At 33.4% G+C, this 20,560-nt stretch overlaps 7 protein-coding genes across 7 annotated transcripts; 4 read left to right on the top strand and 3 right to left on the bottom strand.

The window, feature by feature from the left end:
• Positions 1 to 203: 203 nt before the first annotated feature.
• On the top strand, positions 204 to 1,244 carry SUA7 (transcription factor TFIIB; the record flags this gene model as incomplete). The annotated part of the gene is made up of 1 exon (XM_041548018.1): positions 204 to 1,244. The coding sequence occupies one exon, from the start codon at positions 204 to 206 to the stop codon at positions 1,242 to 1,244; it is 1,041 nt and encodes a 346-aa protein (XP_041403952.1).
• A 562-nt stretch (positions 1,245 to 1,806) lies between these two features.
• Positions 1,807 to 3,399, bottom strand: SRP54 (RNA-binding signal recognition particle subunit SRP54; the record flags this gene model as incomplete). The annotated part of the gene is made up of 1 exon (XM_041548017.1): positions 1,807 to 3,399. The coding sequence occupies one exon, from the start codon at positions 3,397 to 3,399 to the stop codon at positions 1,807 to 1,809; it is 1,593 nt and encodes a 530-aa protein (XP_041403951.1).
• Positions 3,400 to 3,822: 423 nt separating this feature from the next.
• On the top strand, positions 3,823 to 5,808 carry CCZ1 (Ccz1p; the record flags this gene model as incomplete). Its single annotated transcript, XM_041548016.1, has 1 exon — positions 3,823 to 5,808. One exon carries the CDS (start codon positions 3,823 to 3,825, stop codon positions 5,806 to 5,808), a length of 1,986 nt encoding a protein of 661 aa, XP_041403950.1.
• A 201-nt stretch (positions 5,809 to 6,009) lies between these two features.
• AGP2 (Agp2p) lies at positions 6,010 to 7,869 on the bottom strand (the record flags this gene model as incomplete). The annotated part of the gene is made up of 1 exon (XM_041548015.1): positions 6,010 to 7,869. One exon carries the CDS (start codon positions 7,867 to 7,869, stop codon positions 6,010 to 6,012), a length of 1,860 nt encoding a protein of 619 aa, XP_041403949.1.
• Positions 7,870 to 9,058: 1,189 nt separating this feature from the next.
• Positions 9,059 to 11,575, bottom strand: HSL7 (protein arginine N-methyltransferase; the record flags this gene model as incomplete). The annotated part of the gene is made up of 1 exon (XM_041548014.1): positions 9,059 to 11,575. One exon carries the CDS (start codon positions 11,573 to 11,575, stop codon positions 9,059 to 9,061), a length of 2,517 nt encoding a protein of 838 aa, XP_041403948.1.
• Positions 11,576 to 12,230: 655 nt separating this feature from the next.
• On the top strand, positions 12,231 to 12,605 carry CKS1 (cyclin-dependent protein kinase regulatory subunit CKS1; the record flags this gene model as incomplete). Its single annotated transcript, XM_041548013.1, has 1 exon — positions 12,231 to 12,605. One exon carries the CDS (start codon positions 12,231 to 12,233, stop codon positions 12,603 to 12,605), a length of 375 nt encoding a protein of 124 aa, XP_041403947.1.
• Positions 12,606 to 13,197: 592 nt separating this feature from the next.
• Positions 13,198 to 20,463, top strand: MEC1 (protein kinase MEC1; the record flags this gene model as incomplete). The annotated part of the gene is made up of 1 exon (XM_041548012.1): positions 13,198 to 20,463. One exon carries the CDS (start codon positions 13,198 to 13,200, stop codon positions 20,461 to 20,463), a length of 7,266 nt encoding a protein of 2,421 aa, XP_041403946.1.
• Between the last annotated feature and the right edge of the window lie 97 nt (positions 20,464 to 20,560).

Here is a 20,560-nt window from a genome sequence, read left to right as displayed (position 1 = left end):
CAGTGCAAGTTTATCAAGATATATCTTTTTAAACTAAAAGAACAAATAAAAACCAAACGATTAGAAATTTTCCACTCTTATACATAGGTTTAAATTTTACATTATACATCAGTCCTTAGAAGGAGAAGATAGACACATAGATACATATATTTTATTTTACTAGTATTTTTGAATCAAAAATGTCTCAGATTGCTTCAGCTCCTATGAGAAATGGAAGAAGAGGTCCAAATTTAAATATTGTTTTAACGTGTCCCGAATGTAAAGTTTACCCACCTAAGATTGTGGAAAGATTCAGTGAAGGTGATGTGGTCTGTGCGTTGTGTGGTCTGGTATTGTCTGATAAATTAGTCGATACAAGATCTGAGTGGCGTACATTCTCTAATGATGATCAAAATGGTGATGATCCTTCTCGTGTTGGTGAAGCATCAAACCCTCTATTAGATGGTAATAACTTATCTACTAGAATAGGACAAGGTGAAAATACAGATATGAGATTTACCAAAGAATTAAATAGGGCTCAAGGTAAAAATGTTGTAGATAAGAAAGATAACGAAGTTCAAGCTGCATTTGCAAAGATTACTATGCTTTGTGATGCTGCTGAGTTGCCTAAGATTGTTAAGGATTGTGCTAAAGAGGCTTACAAATTATGTCATGATGAAAAACCATTGAAAGGGAAGTCTTCCGAAAGTATTATGGCTGCATCAATCTTACTAGGTTGTAGACGTGCTGAGGTCGCAAGAACCTTTAAAGAGATTCAATCTATCATTCACGTCAAGACTAAAGAATTCGGTAAGACTCTTAATATCATGAAAGGTATCCTTAGAGAAAAGAGTTCCGATGGGTTTATCAAGATCAATACTGATAATATGAGTGGTGCTCAAAATTTGACATATATTCCAAGATTTTGTTCCCATTTGGGTCTACCTATGCAAGTCACTACTGCTTCGGAATACACTGCAAAGAAATGTAAAGAAATTGAAGAAATTGCAGGTAAATCGCCTATTACTATTGCTGTGGTTTCAATATATATGAATATCTTACTATTTAAGATTCCCGTATCAGCAGCAAAAGTAGCGCAGATTTTACAAGTGACTGAAGGTACTATCAAATCTGGTTACAAAATATTATTTGAACACAGAGATATCGCTGTCGATCCGCAATTGATTGCTGATGGAACTGTGGCAATGGACAATTTACCAAGAGTAGAAAAGGACAGAGGATCAAAGACTGAGAAGAAAAAATAGAAAAAATTTATAGAATAGAAGAGGAAGGAAAAATTAAATACGAATAAGTTTATTCTATTACTATTTTTCTTTTATTCATCATCAACCAGAATAAAGTAAAAAAGTATAANAAAAGTAAAAAAAAAAAAAAAAAAATATTGATTAAAAAGTAATAAGAGAATGTTTTCATAAATTGTCAAAATATAATGAATGCCGTCTCCTTTCGCGTAATAAAACAAACAGAGAATATATTGTGATCAATAACTATTCCTTTGGAGTATTGAGTATTTTCAATACTTATGTGTTCGCAAAGATGTGTTTTAACCTATTTATTAATTCATTTATTTATTTGTAAATGTTATACTGTCTACTTTTCCAGTTTATTATCAACGAGATAGACATAAAGCTCTTTATATATGCATATATGTACTAATATATCATGAATATTAAAGAAAATTGACATATTTATATTTTTCAAAAATTGTTATTGTTCCTTAGATAAGGTCTAAAATACTTATGACTGTATTTTGTTTTTATTCTATTTCTTTATGTATATTTCTGAAATTACGTTAATATATCTATATTACATGCCCATACCAAACTGTTTGGCCATTTGTTGCATTTGTGGATCATCCATCATTTTCATCATCTCACCCATATCTGGCATACCACCACCATTACCACCAAACATGCCCATCATTTTGTTCATCATATTTGGATTCTGTCTCAATTGTTGTTGAGCTTCTTGCATCATTTGAGGAGAAATATTTGGCATACCAGGCATATTTGGCATACCACCCATACCACCCATACCGGGCATACCACCCATACCGGGCATACCACGACCACCACCTTGTTTAGCAGCTTTTGCACTTTGGGCCATATTTGCCATCATTTGCTGTTGCATCAAAATCATTTCAACGTCAAATACAGAACAACCAGAACCTCTTGCTACTCTTACTAGTCTACTTGGTTGATCAATAAATATTCTACCATCCGAATTTAGTTCATCTTTAGTCATTGAATCTAAAACATACACCATCTTTTTCATACTTTTGGATGTTTCCTCTTCACCAACTTGATTCATCATGTTACCCATACCAGGAATCATTTGTGCTATATTGGATAATGGACCCATCTTCATGATGGTTTGCATCTGTTTCTTAAAATCTGCTAGTGTGAATTTACCTTGCTGAATATTTTCTATCATAGCCTGGGTATCTTCTTTATTAGATACCGTTTGTATTTGTTCAAAAAGACTCTCTATGTCACCGATACCAAGTAGTTTTGATACGAATGATTTAGGAGAGAAACTTTCAAAATCATGTATATGTTCACCAGTACCGATAAAGATAATTGGAGTATTTGTGGCTGCAACAGCAGATATAGCACCACCACCTTTGGCATGACCATCCATTTTTGTCAATATGATAGCACCAAAATCGGAAGATTCCTTGAAAGCCTTTGATTGTTGTTCAGCAGCTTGACCAATAGATGCATCAAGAACCATAATGGTTTGATTTGGTTTTACAACTTTAGATATCTCTACCATTTCACGGAATAACTCTTGTTCTTGACGATGTCTACCGGAAGTATCCACAATAATAACTTCGAATTTTTCTTTCTTGAATTTTGTGATACCTTCCTCGGCAACCTTCACAGGATCTGTTTCTGTATAGGAACCAAAGAAAGGAATTCTAGCTTTAATAGCATTTTGTTTCAATTGATCAAAGGCACCTGCACGAAAAGTATCGGCACAAACCAAACCAACTTTAAAACCTCTCTTGGCGTAATATACAGCCAGTTTTGTACATGAAGTTGTCTTACCAGAACCTTGTAAACCAACAAACATTATCACATTAGTCTTCTTCTTCTTTGGTTTAAATTGTTCGCCGTCATGGCAGTCAACTAAATTACATAGTTCATCAAAGACAGTCTTTTGAATCAGTTTCTTCGTCTGCACGTTCGTCATCGATTTCCCTTTATTTTCCATTAATTTGCTCTTGATATTATTTCTCAATTTCGAAACCAACGCAATATTTACATCTGCCTCCAGTAATGCAGTAACAATGCCCTTAAGCATGGAATCGACAGCAGTTGCGAAATCATCCTGGGTGTTTGACAACGCACTGTTGACGGCACCGTTGATACGCTTCCCTAAGTCAGCTAAAACCATACTGTAATATTATCTTAATAAAGAAATGTGTGGTTCAATATCGTTGCGATGTATCTTATCTTTAGTAAATTTTCGATAAATATTGAACTATATCTCGCTTTTCAGTTGACTCTATTCTTGTACTAAAAAGATGACTTGTCACTCAATTATTCACTGTTAAGCAGATTCTATTCTCTTGCCATTCAATATCTTCTCCAAAAGGAAAAATGCGAAATATTGAAATTTTCGTTTCTGTTGGACAAAAAAACGAAAAATCATTAGCCACGACAATTGGGACTGAACTTAGTTCAATTAACTATTTAAAGGGAATAGTTAGAAATTACTAGAAACAGAGTAATCTAGTTTATTTGTCTGATAACAAAATTTGAGCTCTGCAAATAAGTTAAGTGGAAAATTTTTCCCCATTTAGTGTAAATAATCCGAATGATAAAGGATCTAGTGGTCATTGATCCCACACGCAGTCATAACGATGAAGATACGCACAAGTCCCTAATTTTATTCCACGAATTTGGTGAAGCTGCTGGTAGCTCTTCCCTCAATGATAAATTAAATAGAGTAGGTATTATACAGGGTCTCTGGTCTCTTACTCAATCCTTTGAAGAAACACAAGAAGAGGAAAACGAAAAAGTGATAGAATTGGATAATGAGGTGATATTAGTGATCAAAGTTGAATCTCGATATTTTATGGCAATATCCATAAACGAATATGAGAATTTTGATGATACATCTAAAGGTACAAGCAACATACCATTTCAATTTTATTTGGGTCACTTATGGCTCTGTTATAAATTTTTTGTCCTAAAACATGGTGCATTCTCAAAATTCAATGACAATGCTGATCTTACGAATAATCTAAATGAACATATAATAACATTTTGGAATGATATATATTTAAAACCTGATACTTTAATACGGCAAGGTATAAATGTACTGTGGCCCAATGCATATAAAACATCTGAATTGGCGGACCTTTTAGAATCTGAAACAGCAACATTGGCTGACGACGAATCCTGGGACACCATTATAAATAGAAAAATATTATTGCAGGAAGAAAGCTATTTGGGTGTTAAAGATATCTTAATATATAACCTTCCCTCATATTCTAAAGATCGAGCAACAGGAATCTTAAATGATAAAAGATCAAGGATCGGTACTAAATATTTTGGTCTTGTTCGAAATTTCTGTCAGGCGTTCGAGAGTTTACCAGATATATCAAACTGGATTTATCATTTAACGCAACAGTATGACGTTATTTCAAGTCATGTGCTTGCAGGTAATACACATTATAAGGAGGTACCAACTACAGACGATAATAATGATGATGATGATGATGATGATGATGCAGGAGGATTCACGACTCAGACGACTGGAGCTGGACTGGCAACATTTGGGAACAAATTGTATCATAATATGACGTTACCCATTTCTTTTGCATACGATGTTGTTCAAGAGGTTGGTGTTACTGCCGGCGTGTCATCCAGTATGTCTTACTTGAAAAGCTACATGCCATCGTGGACAACCTCGACTCCCAATGAACTAGAAACCAATCGTTCCTCAGAAAGGAAAAGATACGGCTATTTGATTTCTCCATTAGCTCAATCTTCATTGCCTTCTAATTATAAAATTATCAAACTAAACCTTAAATTTGGTTCGCAGGCAAAATTTTACAATGTTCTCTTTTGGTACTATGAAAATATGTTGGCGATCATAATTTGTGATGAAAATTTTGAAACTATTTGGAATCATAGCTATTTGAACGATTTAAGTTTTATCCTTTCGTTAAGTATGGAGAAGCTTCATAATAAATTAGAGACTGTCAAGAGACCAATGCAAGAGAATTTTGGATACTTGATAGTTGATAAAAATAAAAGTATCCCAGAATTGAGATCATCCATACCTTCATGCATTGGACTGTTTAACCCTTATCAAAATGAATCACCCTTAAATTTAGTAATTGAAGGGCTGGACAAATTCTTTTCTATCCCTAACTTAAATATTGATAAAAATGGTGAGAATGTTTTAGGTATTGATATTATGGGTAGTTTGTTTTCAACTAGCAAACCGAGGGAAACTTCAGAAATTAGTAAACGGAAATCACCGTATAACAATACCTTCTTGGATGCAATGGAAACAGATAAACTATGGACTCTATACGAAGAATTATTGATATTTCTTGATTCATTAAATAAATCTGAAACCAAATTGAATATTTCTGAAGAGAGACTATTAACATTAAGTAATGGTGTCTTATGTTACATTAAGAACGATCATCAGCGAACACTGATCATTTTGAAGAACTGGTTTGATAATAAATATGATGATTATCCAACAAAGGAGGTGACTCTGTTTAATAATTTGGGTATTGATGTTACGAGTTGGTGGGCCAAAAAGAAATATGATATGGAATGATAATAATATATTTATATGTATATGTATATGTATATATAATGTTATAGAGCGTAAATATTTATATGAATTCACAAATTGGTATATACTAAATGAATTATAAGTGAATAATTAGAATAAATAAAAAACGTTTTAATATTGTCAGGTATTTGTGTATATTGTGCAGGCGAGTAAAAGTTGGAATTTGGAAGTTGATGGGTGACATCACGTATCTAAGTAGAATTTGAATTTTTCAAAAGAATGATCTAGCTCATGTTCTTCAATTTCTCTTAAATCAGTCATGAAATCAATGGTATGTGGATCTTTGAATTTATCTTTACCACGACACCATAATAATTTATAAACTAAATATATTCCCAAATCAATGAAGATCATAAGATAATTGAAAAGGAAATCCTGAACGTTCCATAATTTACTGAAAAACACAGTGTAACCTTGTACAAAGATCATGATCAATGCACATGACATACCAAAGATGGCTGTCCATGGTTGCCACCATGATTTGAATGGTAATTGTGGTAAAGTATCCTTTTGGACCAAATAAGCTCTTCTAAAGAATAGATAAATGACACATAGACAGACGAAATTTATCAATTGAGAAGTGGTGATAATGTTAATAAGCCAATTTAATACAACAGCACTATTCGAATTCAACTGTAATAGACTGATCAAAGCCCAGCATAATGAAACACAAACGGCATAAATGGGTACCCCTTGTTTATTACATTTTGTGAAAATTTTTGGTGCATACCCATCTAAAGCCATACCATATAATGTTCTTGAGGAACAGTATGTGTATGCATTACCTGCAGAAAATGCAGCTGTGATCAACGCAATATTTACCACATCAGGTAAGATTCTGATACCCAAATTCAGCATTGAGATAACGTAAGGAGACGACCCAGCGCCTGGTCTTGATTCATTGATTGCTGCGGTCAATGAGGCATCATTAGCAGAACAGACAATTCCTACACATAAACAACTACCAATGAACATCACTGTCAATCTAACAAAGACTTGTTTAAATGCTTGTGGTAACACTTTTCTAGGTAACTTCACTTCACCTGCCAACATTGAAATATATTCACCACCAGCAATCGTGAATGAAGCTTGAATTAAACATGCCAAAAATCCTTGGAAGTAACCTATATGAGCGCCACGATCTATACCATCTGGGAAATATTTTTTAAAAGGAGCATCACCGAAATATCTAAATCCATAAACGTCGTGGTGGGGATTACCACCCACCATTGTAATAAAAGTATAAATGAATAAGCCTAAAGCTAAGATGATTTTGAATGATGATAACCAAAATTCTAATTCACCGTAATATCCAACGGCGCAAACAGATATGAGTAAATATAAGATAGATTGAACTACTAAAGGTATAGCAGGTGAATAATCATCTCTCCAGAAATGTATAATTGTGTTAACAGAAACAATTTCAAATGGTATCTGTACACATTCTAAAAACCAAAAATTCCAACTAGCCATCATAGCTAAAGAATCATCTGTACATTTCTTAGCGAGTCTTAAAAATGGAGAACTTACAGGTAAGAATGAGACCATTTCTGCTGTCGAGACCGTTATAGCAAGAATTGGAACGCACCACATTGCAAATGCAATTAATAGGAACCCTGCACCCCCATAGTACATTGGTTTCCCAATGGCTACAAATAATGCAGTACCAATGACACCAGAAATTGCAATAAATTGAACATGTCTATTTACTAATTTCCTGTGAATTCTTGTATTCATTAATAAATTCGTTCTAGAATTATTTTCTTCTTCTTCGTCATCATCACCTGAACCATTGCTATTGATATCATGACTATATCCATCACCATTATCAATATCAATATCAATATTGTTATTTTTAATTTTATTTATACTATCTAAATCATAAATTTCCATATTACTATTATTTTTCAATTGATGAGATCCTGTATGATGACTATACGATTCTGTCGAATATATATTTTCTGTGACAAAATTTTTATCCTTTTTCATTGACCAATTATCATCATCATTAGTATTATTAGAATGAATCTTTTCATCAACCATTATATTTCTCCTTTATTATTATTATTGCAAATCGTACCAGAATATATATATATGTGTGTGTGTGTGTGTGTGTGTGAAAATGAATGAATATATTTTAATATTTTTATAATCAGTTTTTATATCTCGAAGATTAAAAACAAAATATGCTAAAACTTTCTAAACTTTTGTTGTTATTATTACTAATAATAACAGTATCTGCAGGAAATGAAAAAAAAAACTCCTTAGATTTATGACTAACAATGGGTATATATATATATACTAGTATTTCCTTTTATAAATAATTAAGAATATGAAAACAATGCAATTCGAGATTACAAGAGATCCATCGAAAAGTGCTATTTCGGAGTAAATTTACCTATCAACTGTCAATTACATATATATATAAGAAAATAATATGTGAAGTCCTTTACTACCAGGTTCTCTCATATTTCCACTGCTTTTAATTGCTGCAACTAAATAAAAAAACGAATGACTTTCCCTCTATTTGAGTTTTTCAGTTGCAGCAATTAGTTGTATTCGCAACGGGAGACAAACAAACAGGCGGACAGACCGCCGATTCGCTGTCAAACTTATAGTGAGAGAGCCAGCGGAATCGTCACTCGAATAGCCTTTTTCAAGTTCGGCCGATCGCGGCGGTGCCGGCCGCGGGGGGAAGGGCGACAGGCTACAGGCTACAGGCTCCAATTTGTTTCTAGCCAAATAAGGCTTTCATAGTTGGGATAAGTATGACGTTATCTTGCTTGCTTGATAACTACATATATTGTATAGTTGGTGATGATGGTGATGATGGTGATGAGTGGAAGGGAGGGGTATAGAAATATTGAGGTTGACGGGATTGGAAATATCTTTAAGAAAACTGTGTTCAAAAGAGAAGAGATCTTGTGTTCGTGTAGGGGTGTCTGTAATATAAGAGATCTCATACTGGATATAATAGATACATATATTATATATATTATTTAAAGCTTAGGGGAATTGAGGATGTCTGAAATTCTGTTACTTTATATATATATATATATATTTATATTTATCACTGTCGTTTCTTTGTTTACTAAAGGTCATCGGATGTTGATATTCTCAATATGTACTAAAATGATAAAAATGTAAAAAACACATATATCTTTTTTGTAAAAAACATTGACTTTGAATTTGACTATAAGAAATAAATTATGTAAACGTCTATGTGCACTACTTATTCTTTTAAAAACTTCATGTAAAAATATTGACCGTTGACATTATGTATTTGGGACACTCCAGTCTTAACACGTACATTGATGTCTTCTTCGTCTTCGTCCTCCTGAAGGCTTACCTCAGATTCATCTGTTCTAAGGACTTGACCTGTTCCTAACTCTTCATACATGTTTTGTACACTTTGCCATCCATCTTCATACGTTGGAATAAATCCATTTTCATCAATTGCACTCTCGAATTCAAATGGTTGTGTCATCGTACTACTACTATTATTATTATTATTATTATTATTATTATTATTGTTGTTGTTATTATGCTTACTATGCTTGATATTGGTACTAGTATTATTAGTATTATGCTTGTCCTCGGTATTATTCTGAAAATTGTTTTGTAACATTGTTGTGTCATCCTTTGATTTACCTAGTCTTATGTCAACTTGCTTAGACAGAACTAAATATACATAACTCTCTACAGACCATTCATACCAGACTTTCCCTCCATCCATTCGTCTACAAAACATGATAGACACCTCTGTGTCATCGTTGATTAATAACGGTTCTTGTAAAGGGAATATTAAAGGAGACCAAGAGAATAAATTCTTAGTTCTTTCATCATTTCCTTCAATATCAAGTTTATTTATACCAATTCCATTAGGTATAATAGAAAGATACGTATCACCATACAAATGAGCAGAAAAGAACCCGGCAATACCATGTATTTCACCACGATGCTTCACTTTAAATTCAGTGGTCACACTCCTATTGAATAGATCATACGCTGTCTTCTTCGAAGGTTTGTGTTTACTTGGATGGTTGAATGTCCATAATTCATTAATTCGGTTCGAAAGAATGTGGAATGGTATACCATGCATCACCCATGGTTCTTGGAAAAGATGTTGCTGTTGTTGTTGCTCATCACCTCCCATAATCTTAGATTCCTCAGATAGTTTTTGATACACTAATGGTGCAGTGATGGGTGCAATGCTAGATGTATATGATTGAGGAATAAATATTGTGTCTGGTTTTGAATGGTTTTGTTCAATATTCCATAAACATTCAGGTGATAATTCATTGCAACCAAAAGATCCCAACAATTCACTAATGCACAAATCGACTTTATCATTCGATTTCCAATGACTCATGTCCTCGTGGATCAATTGTACATCATTATTCCAATGTTCAAAATTCCTCTTCTGTAAATAAAGAAATGCTTGGGGATTTTTCTCTATGGCAATGATACGTACATGGGACCCGATGTCTAATGTCTTGGAAACATTGTACACTTTGGAGACGAGTGGACCTCGACCTGCACCAGCAACCAAGATGGTTATAGGTGTTATATCTTGTCTGCTTCTCTGTTGTCTTCGTTTTATAATGTCTATGACAGCTTGTTTAATGGCATCATCATATTTTTCATATTTAACAACATCTGTCTCAAAGATGGAATAAATTGAATTAGTTAAATTTTCAGAATGTGGTTTTAAAGGAGACATTAATTGTGGTTGATTTAATTGAAATTTATCAGAATAACGTGAAGAATTTTGTAACGCCAATTTATCATTCCTTTTCAATAAGAAGTTTATATATTCCAAGTATGCAGATTCTCCACCTTTGATAAATTCTCTATATTTTTCCATACCATGTAAAATAATCACTAAAGAATTCGATTTCAATTGAGAATTACCATTGACCTCTTGAAATTTCATAATAAGATTCTGATTGAATTTATGTAATACAGGATAATTGTATTGATTAGTTGCAAAAATCGACGAAGAAAGTAATAAACTAGATACAGGTTCAGTCAACCATCTATCAAGGATATAATGTGGTGTTTTCACTCTTGGTAACGCCAAAGAGACCATCAACGATGGATGATACCCACATAACTTCCTTATAGTATTCCATAAATCCCAAGTCGCTAATGGGTCACTATCTTCATACATAGGCAATGACACCGATAAGATCATATTTGAAGTCCTTTTTTGAAAGATGTCGTGGTTCAATAACCGAGAGATCATCTGTGCGTATACCTTGAGATTATTAATATCATGAGGAGGCGCTAGGATCAACTTATTGATACCAATATATTGTGCCAATCTACATTCATTCAGTAACACCTGATAGCTCATCTCTCTTTGCAAAAGATCAATACACTCCAAATCAATCCATGATGATAGTAAACCAATATGAGATGGGGAACTTCCATTTGCATCATCAGAGTTACTACCAAAGGGAGAGATCATTATATCTTGTAATTGAGGTTCTGAGATTGTAAGTTTTTCAAACGGATCCGAACGTTGGATATAAGCTTGTAATTGTTGCAATACTTGTTCTCTGTATCTATTATTTGTCACTGCTAAAAGGATGTAATCACAATTCTCTAACAAGTTAGTAGCAGTAACCGTACCACCACCGGCAGTTGCAGAAGAAATACCATTCCTAGCGATTTCCCTACTGAAAGTATTTTGTTCCAGGTTGCTGGGTTTAAGGCCAACATAAACATTACTTTGAATATGCATAGTTTTCACAATACTCTTCTATCTCTCTAATTTTCCCACTCATAAACACTTAGAGTTCTAGCTCTTTATATTGCAATTTATCAGCACTCAAAAACGCCCAATTAGTACTTGAACAAATCTAATTATAGCTTCTAGTTTTATTGTTGTAATCAGCAAGAAACTGTAAGAAATGATCACAGCAAATGTTGAAATTTTTCTATAATCTATATTTACCTGGCCTCAACCCAAACCCTAAACAACCCTCTTTCCTTCTGGAAAGCCCTATATCGAATTCCCATACTTAACTGATCACCGAGAGTTCCAGTTTTGTATGGAAAACACACCCACGGAGACAAAATCAGGGCTTTTCCATGTCGCAATACATATGTTACACGTAAACGCGAAAACAAAACAATTTTTTTTGTTGTGAATTGCGTTGTGGTTTAGCTCGCGTTACATTTGTTCACACAGTTCAAGGATTTTGAATTTGACAATTAACTGGACAATCAACGGATAGCCATTATATACAATTACAAGAACTCATATATATATGAACATATACAGGTATTAATTCATAAGGAATATTTACTTTGGTTCATTGTTTCCTTAACTATCAAGAACCGACAAACCTCGAAGTGTCTAGTCTATACTTTGATTTTTTTCAGTAAATTATAAGATGTATCAACACTTCCGTACATTCCAAGGAAGGAAATTGACGGATCAAGAAAGGGCCAGGGTCCTTGAGTTTCAGGACTCTATACATTACTCACCACGTTACGCTGATGATACGAATGAATACAGACACGTCATGCTACCTAAAGCCATGCTGAAAGTGATTCCCTCCGATTATTTCAACTCTGAAGTAGGTACTTTGCGTATCCTCACTGAGGATGAATGGAGAGGCCTAGGCATTACTCAATCGCTGGGTTGGGAACACTACGAATGCCATGCACCAGAACCACACATTCTTTTATTTAAAAGACCTTTGAATTTTGAAGCTGAGATGAGAGCAGCAGCAGCTGCCGCTCAACAGCAACAACAACAATCTTAGATAATATGTCCGACATGAGAAGGGACTAACTAACACTAGGATTACAGTAATGGTAAAATAAATTTATTTATTTATTTCAATAACCATTTCTTTTTGCATACGAGTAATACAAGCACACACACAAAATCGTCACATTATCTCAAAGAATATATAATAATACATGTATAATTAGAAAAATATTATTAATCAATTATCTTTAATTTTTCTTAACGTACTTCATTTTTGAATCGAGGTATTTCTATAATAATGCTCTAGTGTTCCAGTTTGATAATCCCTTTTTATTAAAGACCAAAATTATATCTACTCTCTGTTTAAAATGTTCTTGGTCGATCGTACTAAACTCTTGTTTGTTATTATTATTCACTTTTGTTTTTGGACTACGTACAAGAATAAGCGCCTTTACTAGTGGAAAATTTTCTTTATATTTGATTATATTATATGCACATAGTTTGACCATCCACACACACCCTAATAGAATAACAAAGAAAACAAGTGAACAACCTTCTGTTAGACGCCAATCTGTATATATATATATATTAAAGAATCTAATATACCCTTCAAGCGTACCAATCGGCGTAAATTTCTAGGAAGTATGGAGTCACGTATTAAATACCTGGACGAGTTGTCAGTAGTGTTATTAAGATCCAAAGTTTCAAAATTAAAGGACCAAAATATTGCACCTAAGGTCCCCGAAGATGGTGATCCAAATAGTTGTGAACTGATTAAATTTTTAGTCAAAAACTTACTAGATTCTCAGAAAGGTGAAGTCTTTAAAAGCACTACAATTTTTTCAAAATCAATGCAAGTATTAGATTTGGTAATAACAACGAATCCTTACTTATTGATCCATACATCGTTAGATATAGTTCCATCGGATAATCAAAAACAATCAATTGGTATATTGTCATTGATAGAAATATTTATAGAAATATCAGTGTTAAATATAGACAGACAAGACAGATTATGGTTTATAAGGAGAAAACTAGGAAATTGGTGCCAATTAGTAACTGATATTTATGGTAGCCATTATAAATTAATACAATCTTACTTTTTTGAAACAACACTAGATAAATATGAAAAGAAACTAAGAACTGTACGATATGGTAATTATCCTTATCAATACTATCTGAGAAACCTACAAGTAATTTATGTGTTGTGCTACTTGTTAAATGCTAAGCATTCAATTACTAAATCAACTTTCTTATTTATAGACTCGAATAAAGGAACAAATTCATGGAATATAAAATTCCAGAAATTAATGAGAGTTGTACTTTTCATATTAGATTCAGTACAAATAGAACCAAACATCGACTACATAGAACTACAGTTGAAATTTATATCGTTGACGGTAGAACAATTATTCACCAGTACTATACCGAGTATACAAGGAACACCTCGTATTATATCGACTGATCAATTTAAATTTACTTTAACAATGATCAACCAGTTCATGAAAAGTAATATCGTCACTGATTGCAGTGATTCTATAACTTTTGCGAAATGTCTTTTAAGAGTGTACTCACTATGTATCCCAAGAGGATCACGCCATGATCTTACCAAACAATTTTTCGATTTATTACAAAACGAACTTTCTTTAGAACAATGGATTAGAGATTACGAATCACATTTTACATCTAACGAAAATAATCCAGAAGATACATCTACAAATCCAACTTGGCGAAGTGTCATCTTAGTATACCTTGACATTCAAAGGCGTTCTGTATCTTCTAAGTCAAGAATGTTTGACGAGCACAATAATATCTGGCTTACTAATACATTTCCTGATAAATTTGTTAAATATGTTCTACAACCTTTTACAGATAGTTCGAAACAACTAGAAAACCTTAGAATATTGATATTAACGTCTTATTTGAAACAAGAACATCCAGGTTTGTTATCCACAGAACTATTTAGCTTAGAGAGATCTTTATTATCTTCCCAAAATAATAGCCTAAGATTCCTATTCAATAAAATATCTGAGTCAATTACAGCCTGTTTCACTATAAATAACAATAAGAAATTGGTATCATGGGTGAGAATATTAGGTAGATTAGCGTGTTACGAACATTATCATGGGGATAGTAATGGGCTGGATAACTGGGAGTTTTGTAAATTATGCGAAGGTAATAATCGTGCAAACATTTTTAAAAATATTAGTCCTAATAGACCAGATTGCACAAAACACTCTTTAACGTATGTGGTAATCCAGAAAAACTTTCTCTCTAATCCTAACTTAAATGACTTTAACGAAGCACTTCTAACGGGTTTACTGTTTTGTCTTCAACGAATTTTTACGCATTTTCAACCTCCAGCGTTAGTAGATCAATTAACATCAAAATTTCAACCAGAATTTGAACTAGTCTCTAAATGTTTCAGGAGCCAAAATAGATACTTAAGAATTATTGCTACTAGGTTGGTCCCACTATGGAATATAACTTGCATTCATAATTCAAACTTAGAGATCACTGCAGAGTTAATCAAATTTTTACAATCCCAAAAGAAGGATGTAATGTCTGAGACATTAGCAATGGCATGGGTTCAATTGACCCTAACTACTTCAGGACAGGAATTTGACAGTGTCTTATTTAAATTGATTTTTAACCTCGCATCAGAAGATTATTCCACATATCTTATGATAGGATTCCAAATAAAAAACATGGCAAGATTACTTCGAAAAACACCGTACCAGCTACTATCTCCGATTTTACCAGATCTATTACGACAAGTAGGCAAAGGTGTAATTCCAATGACTCCATTTTTAACGAGATTAGTTAACCTATCAGGAGTTTCTCTCATTAGTATCTTCAATTCTTTCCAAAGGTATATAGTTCCTCATGCTGTAATGCAGCAAGGTACTGATGTACTAGGTAAGATAGCCACCATTATGTGTGGTAATGAGGCAGAATCCATAAACGAGAAAAAGGAAGAATTGCTGAAAAATAATATTTCTGAAATATTTGCAGTATGTTTGGTAAAAAACAAACTTTTCTCTTCTGAAATTATTGAGAAGATTTTTACTACAAGAGTGCACACTTTTGATAAATCCATGATATACAGGGGATTACCTAATTTTGTTACTTTAGCGGAAATTACCAAGTTGTACAGATTCAGTGAAACTGAAGATGAAAACGCAATTGAGAACCAAAATATGGTATTATGTTCTCTTAGGTTTTTAATGACTAATTTCAAGAAGGATTATTGTCATGGTTCAAAATACAAAAATGTAAATGCATGGACTGAGACACAAGAAAGTGCATTTCAAAAAAAAATGTCTCAAGATATTCTAGGTATTTTTCAAGTTTTTTCGTTAGATATTCATAATGTCGAAAAAGATAATAGTGATAAGGATGATATTGAACGGAAATCAAATTATTACGAAAAATTACGTGTCATACATGGTGTCTCCTTCCTGATTGAGCAATGTCGCCAGGATGTTATTATATCAGCCTTGCCACAAATAAACATATGCCTACAAATTGCATTAGAAATTGAAGAAGTCAGATACTCTGCCTTAAGATGTTGGTTACTACTTGTTCAAAAATTACCAGATGACCAATTGTCTACCGTAATTGATGGCTTGATTGTATTTATCCTTCAAAAGTGGAACATATTCAACACTCAGCAACAGACATTAGTCTATAAAATTTTGGATTATTTAATCACTGACAAAATAGATCTTATGTTTGAAAACAATCCTTATATTGTATTTGCTTTAAAGGAAAAGACAGAATTGAAATTATTGGACAGAGATACAAGTTTTGCAAGAAGAGTTGGTAAAACAAGAGGTATACAAGATTTATTGCCTATATTTGTGAATAATTTATCAAGTAATAATCGATACATGATAAAGCAAACTTTGGAAGATATAAAATTATTTCTGAAAAGAAAACAGACTAATAGTACCAATCAAGTATTTAGTATGGACAACAATAAACCAAACATTAGTCAGTTGTTAACTACACTATTAAAAACGGCTCATAAATTTAGAACACTAAATCCAACCATTTCTCGAACATGTTCTGAATGTATAAGTATAATTGGGGTTCTAGATTCTACCACACATGATAATTCAATGACGGTGTCCTCTGAACAAACATTTGATTTTAGTGATAGATCTCAAACAATCAAATTTTTGATATGGGTTCTGAATGATTTTTTGGTGCCTTCGTTTTGGGATAGTGAGAACCCCAACAAACAGTTATTTGTTGCCCTTGTAATGCAGAAATCGTTGGATTACTGTGGCCTCAGTTCAAAGTTTTGGGATATTAACAAAAAGGATTCTTTTCAAGAAGAGTTCAGGTTATGGAGTAAATTTAACAAAACTGCACAAGCAACATTATCACCACTGTTATCTTCCCTTTATTTTTCAAGCTCAACAAAATCGTATGTCGATCTTGATTATCCTTTTTTCGACATGAAGATGAGTTACCAAAAATGGGTTACATCACTTACTCTAGATTTAATTACAGTAGGTACTGAAGAGCAGCACCCGTTACATATATTTGCATCCCTTATGAGGTGGGATGATGGATCTTTTTCCAATTTTATTCTTCCATACATTGTCATGGATATTCTAATCAATGCTGGTGAAAACGAGAAATGTGAGAAGTTAGTAGGTAACCTCAGCCTTGAATTCAGTCATATTTTTAAGTTAGATTCTCATGACCTGAATCATTTGCAGATCGATTCACGTAAAATGTGTTTCGCTGCCATTTTTAGAGTTCTTGAATACTGCAGGAAATGGGTAACACAATATAAGTTCAATTATAGTCAATTACACGGGACATACATCGTCACTGATCAGAAAATAACTGTTTTATTGCAAAGAATAGACAAGTTTCTAAATTCAGTTCCGTTGTCATTGCTCGCTAAGGGTTCCATAAAAGCTAATTCGTATGAACGTTCGGCACTATACCTAGAGCAGTGCTACAGACAACAAGATATAAATGAAACGAATAACGAGATGTTACTAAAAGATTTGCGACAATCTTATGAAGAAATTGGAGATATCGATTCCATTGACGGTATGTTGAAGACGTTCCCTTCTCATGATTTTCATTCTAAAATTGAAGAATTAAGATACTCTGATAATTGGAGTATTGCTCAAGATTGTTTCAGTGTCTTGAGTAACTTCGATAATCCTCAAGCTACAACAAGAATGCTAAAGTCAATGCATGATCATCAACTTTATTCTAAACTACTAGCTAACGTATCTTCTATAAAACCTAGTAACAAGAGCTTTTTTGAATCTATGACGAATGATTGTTACAACTATGGTTTAGAGGCATCAAATCTGTTGGGTAATATAGATTCGTTAAAATTTTGGATCCAGAAAGTGGAAAGCCTGGGAAGTATAAATGATCCTTCAATTTTGTTTCAGTATAATATGGCGAAGGCGTTATCACACGTTAGTGTCGGTAACGTACACATGACATCCAACTACATTAATCGTTGTTACCAGGTAATCGGAACCCATTTTACAACATCTGCAGCAACATCGACGCTCGTCGAGAAACAGAAGTTACTAACTAAGCTACATGGATTATACGACGTAAATCTTTTAGCCTCCGACAATAATGAAATTCAATATAAACAAAATACTACACTTTTAAATACCAGGATGGAAAGAGTGGGCGTAGAATTTACGACCAACCATTATTTGCTTTCCATTAGAAAATCATTCAACTTATTACGTAACCCAGAACATGATCGTGAAGATTTAGTAGAAACCTTTTACAAAATTACTACACTGGCCAGAAATAATTCTCGTCTAGATATTGCTATAGATGCATTAATGAGTTGTCTACATTATGGACATCCACATGCAGAATTAGAATTCGCAGAAGTGTTATGGAAACAAGGTGAAAATGATAGAGCATTAAAATTGGTAAAAGAAATACATAAGAAAAACCAAAGTAATCGTCAAATTAATAAACATGATAAAGCCAAGGTATTGTTGAAGTATACGGAGTGGTTGTATATCTCTAATAACAGTTCTAGTGACCTAATTATCAAACAATATAGGACAATACTGAGATTAGACAGTACGTGGTACAAACCTTACTATTCCTTTGGTCTTTACTACAGTAAATTTCTGGAAAAGAAAAAGGCAGATGGATTTATTCCAGATGGTAAATTAGAGTCCCAATCAATAGCCTTCTTCCTAAAAGCATTTGAAAGAAATACTATTCAAGCACGTGAAAATCTGCCAAAAGTCGTAACATTTTGGCTAGACACAGCAGAACGATCACAAACGCCTCATTTGACAGAGGCTGAAAAGGTTACCTTGGGTTCCATGAAGAAATCTAAATCTAAGGATCCAAAAGAATATATGGAGAAATTTTTGGCCGAGAGAATGATTGTTTTAAAGAGAACTACTGATGATATTTGTAATCATGTAAGTGATGCAATTGATAAATGTCCAACATATATTTGGTATTCGGTGTTGACTCAATTGCTTTCAAGATTATTACATGTTCATTCCAAGACAGCCAAGTTAATCAAGAAAATTTTGTTGAAGCTAACAATTGAATACCCAACACACATTCTTTGGTATATTTGTGTCTTACAGAATTCTACAATAAACGGTAGAGTCCAATGTGGAACAGAAATCTTAGAAGCTTATTTAAGTCAATCGCCTACATCAAAGGGATTAATATCTAATGTTCAAAAACTGACAAGATCATTAACACGAGTCAGTATGAAAAAGGCTCCTGATAATGAAACAAGAGCTGGAAGATCATTAGAAAATGATTTCAAATTTGATATGAGAATGGCGCCCTCTGATATGACTGTCCCCGCCAGAATCAATTTGGAAACGATATCTCCAGTATCTGCAGAATCAATGTCAACATACAAACCGTTTAGAAATGATGTTACGATTGCTCAATTTGGTTCTGGATATAAAGTATTTACATCATTAAAGAAACCTAAAAAGATTAATATTATCGGTTCGGATGGTAAAACATATGGGTTAATGTGTAAAATGGAAGATGTTCGACAAGATAATCAATATATGCAATTTGCCACTACCATGGATTTCTTATTGAAAAAAGAAGTTGAATCTACCAAACGTGATCTGGGAATCACTACATATTCAGTGTTATCCTTAACAGAAGAATGTGGTATACTTGAATTCATTCCAAATGTTGTTACATTACGTTCTATATATACTACCCAATATCAAATTCGAGAGATCAAATACAATATGAGATCATTCCATGAACAATGGTCTCATTGTGGTGATACCCAAAAGGCAGCATTTTTCCAAGAACAATTAAGAAGGTTCCCACCAGTATTACATGAATGGTTTCTACAAACATTCCCAGATCCAATAAGTTGGTATAATGCAAGAAACACTTACTCTAGATCATACGCTGTGATGTCTATGTTGGGCTATATCTTAGGTCTTGGTGATCGACACTGTGAAAATATCTTGTTAGACACGGAGACAGGTAAAGTATTGCATGTTGATTTTGATTGTTTGTTCGATAAAGGTAAGACTTTACCATGCCCTGAAATTGTACCATTCAGACTAACACAAAACGTTCATGATGCACTAGGGATTATCGGTACAGAAGGTACATTCAAGAAATCCAGTGAGGTAACACTGTCGTTAGTGAGGCACAACGAAATAGCACTTATGAACGTGATTGAAACCATTGTTTACGATAGAGATGTTGCTCATCAAGCTGAATTACAAGAGGCTTTAAAGATCCTTCAAAACAAGATCAGAGGTATAGACCCGCGCGATGGGTTGATCCTCAGTGTAGCGGGTCAAGTTGATACTCTTATTTGTGAAGCACGCTCTACGGAAAGTCTAAGCAAGATGTACATTGGTTGGTTGCCTTTCTGGTGAACTAAAATAAACGATAAAACAATCACTTGGGACGGCCCATCGCTTTTCTGACCTTCCTTTCTTTTTTTTTTTTGTCTTTTTCTGGGGGTGGTTTCCT

Source organism: Maudiozyma barnettii (genome assembly GCF_903064755.1).
Source record: "Maudiozyma barnettii strain CLIB 1767 genome assembly, contig: KABA2_01, whole genome shotgun sequence".
Taxonomy (NCBI): Eukaryota; Fungi; Ascomycota; class Saccharomycetes; order Saccharomycetales; family Saccharomycetaceae; genus Maudiozyma; species Maudiozyma barnettii.
The sequence above is the reverse complement of the archived record's forward strand: the minus strand, read 5'-3'. Positions and strand labels throughout refer to the sequence as shown.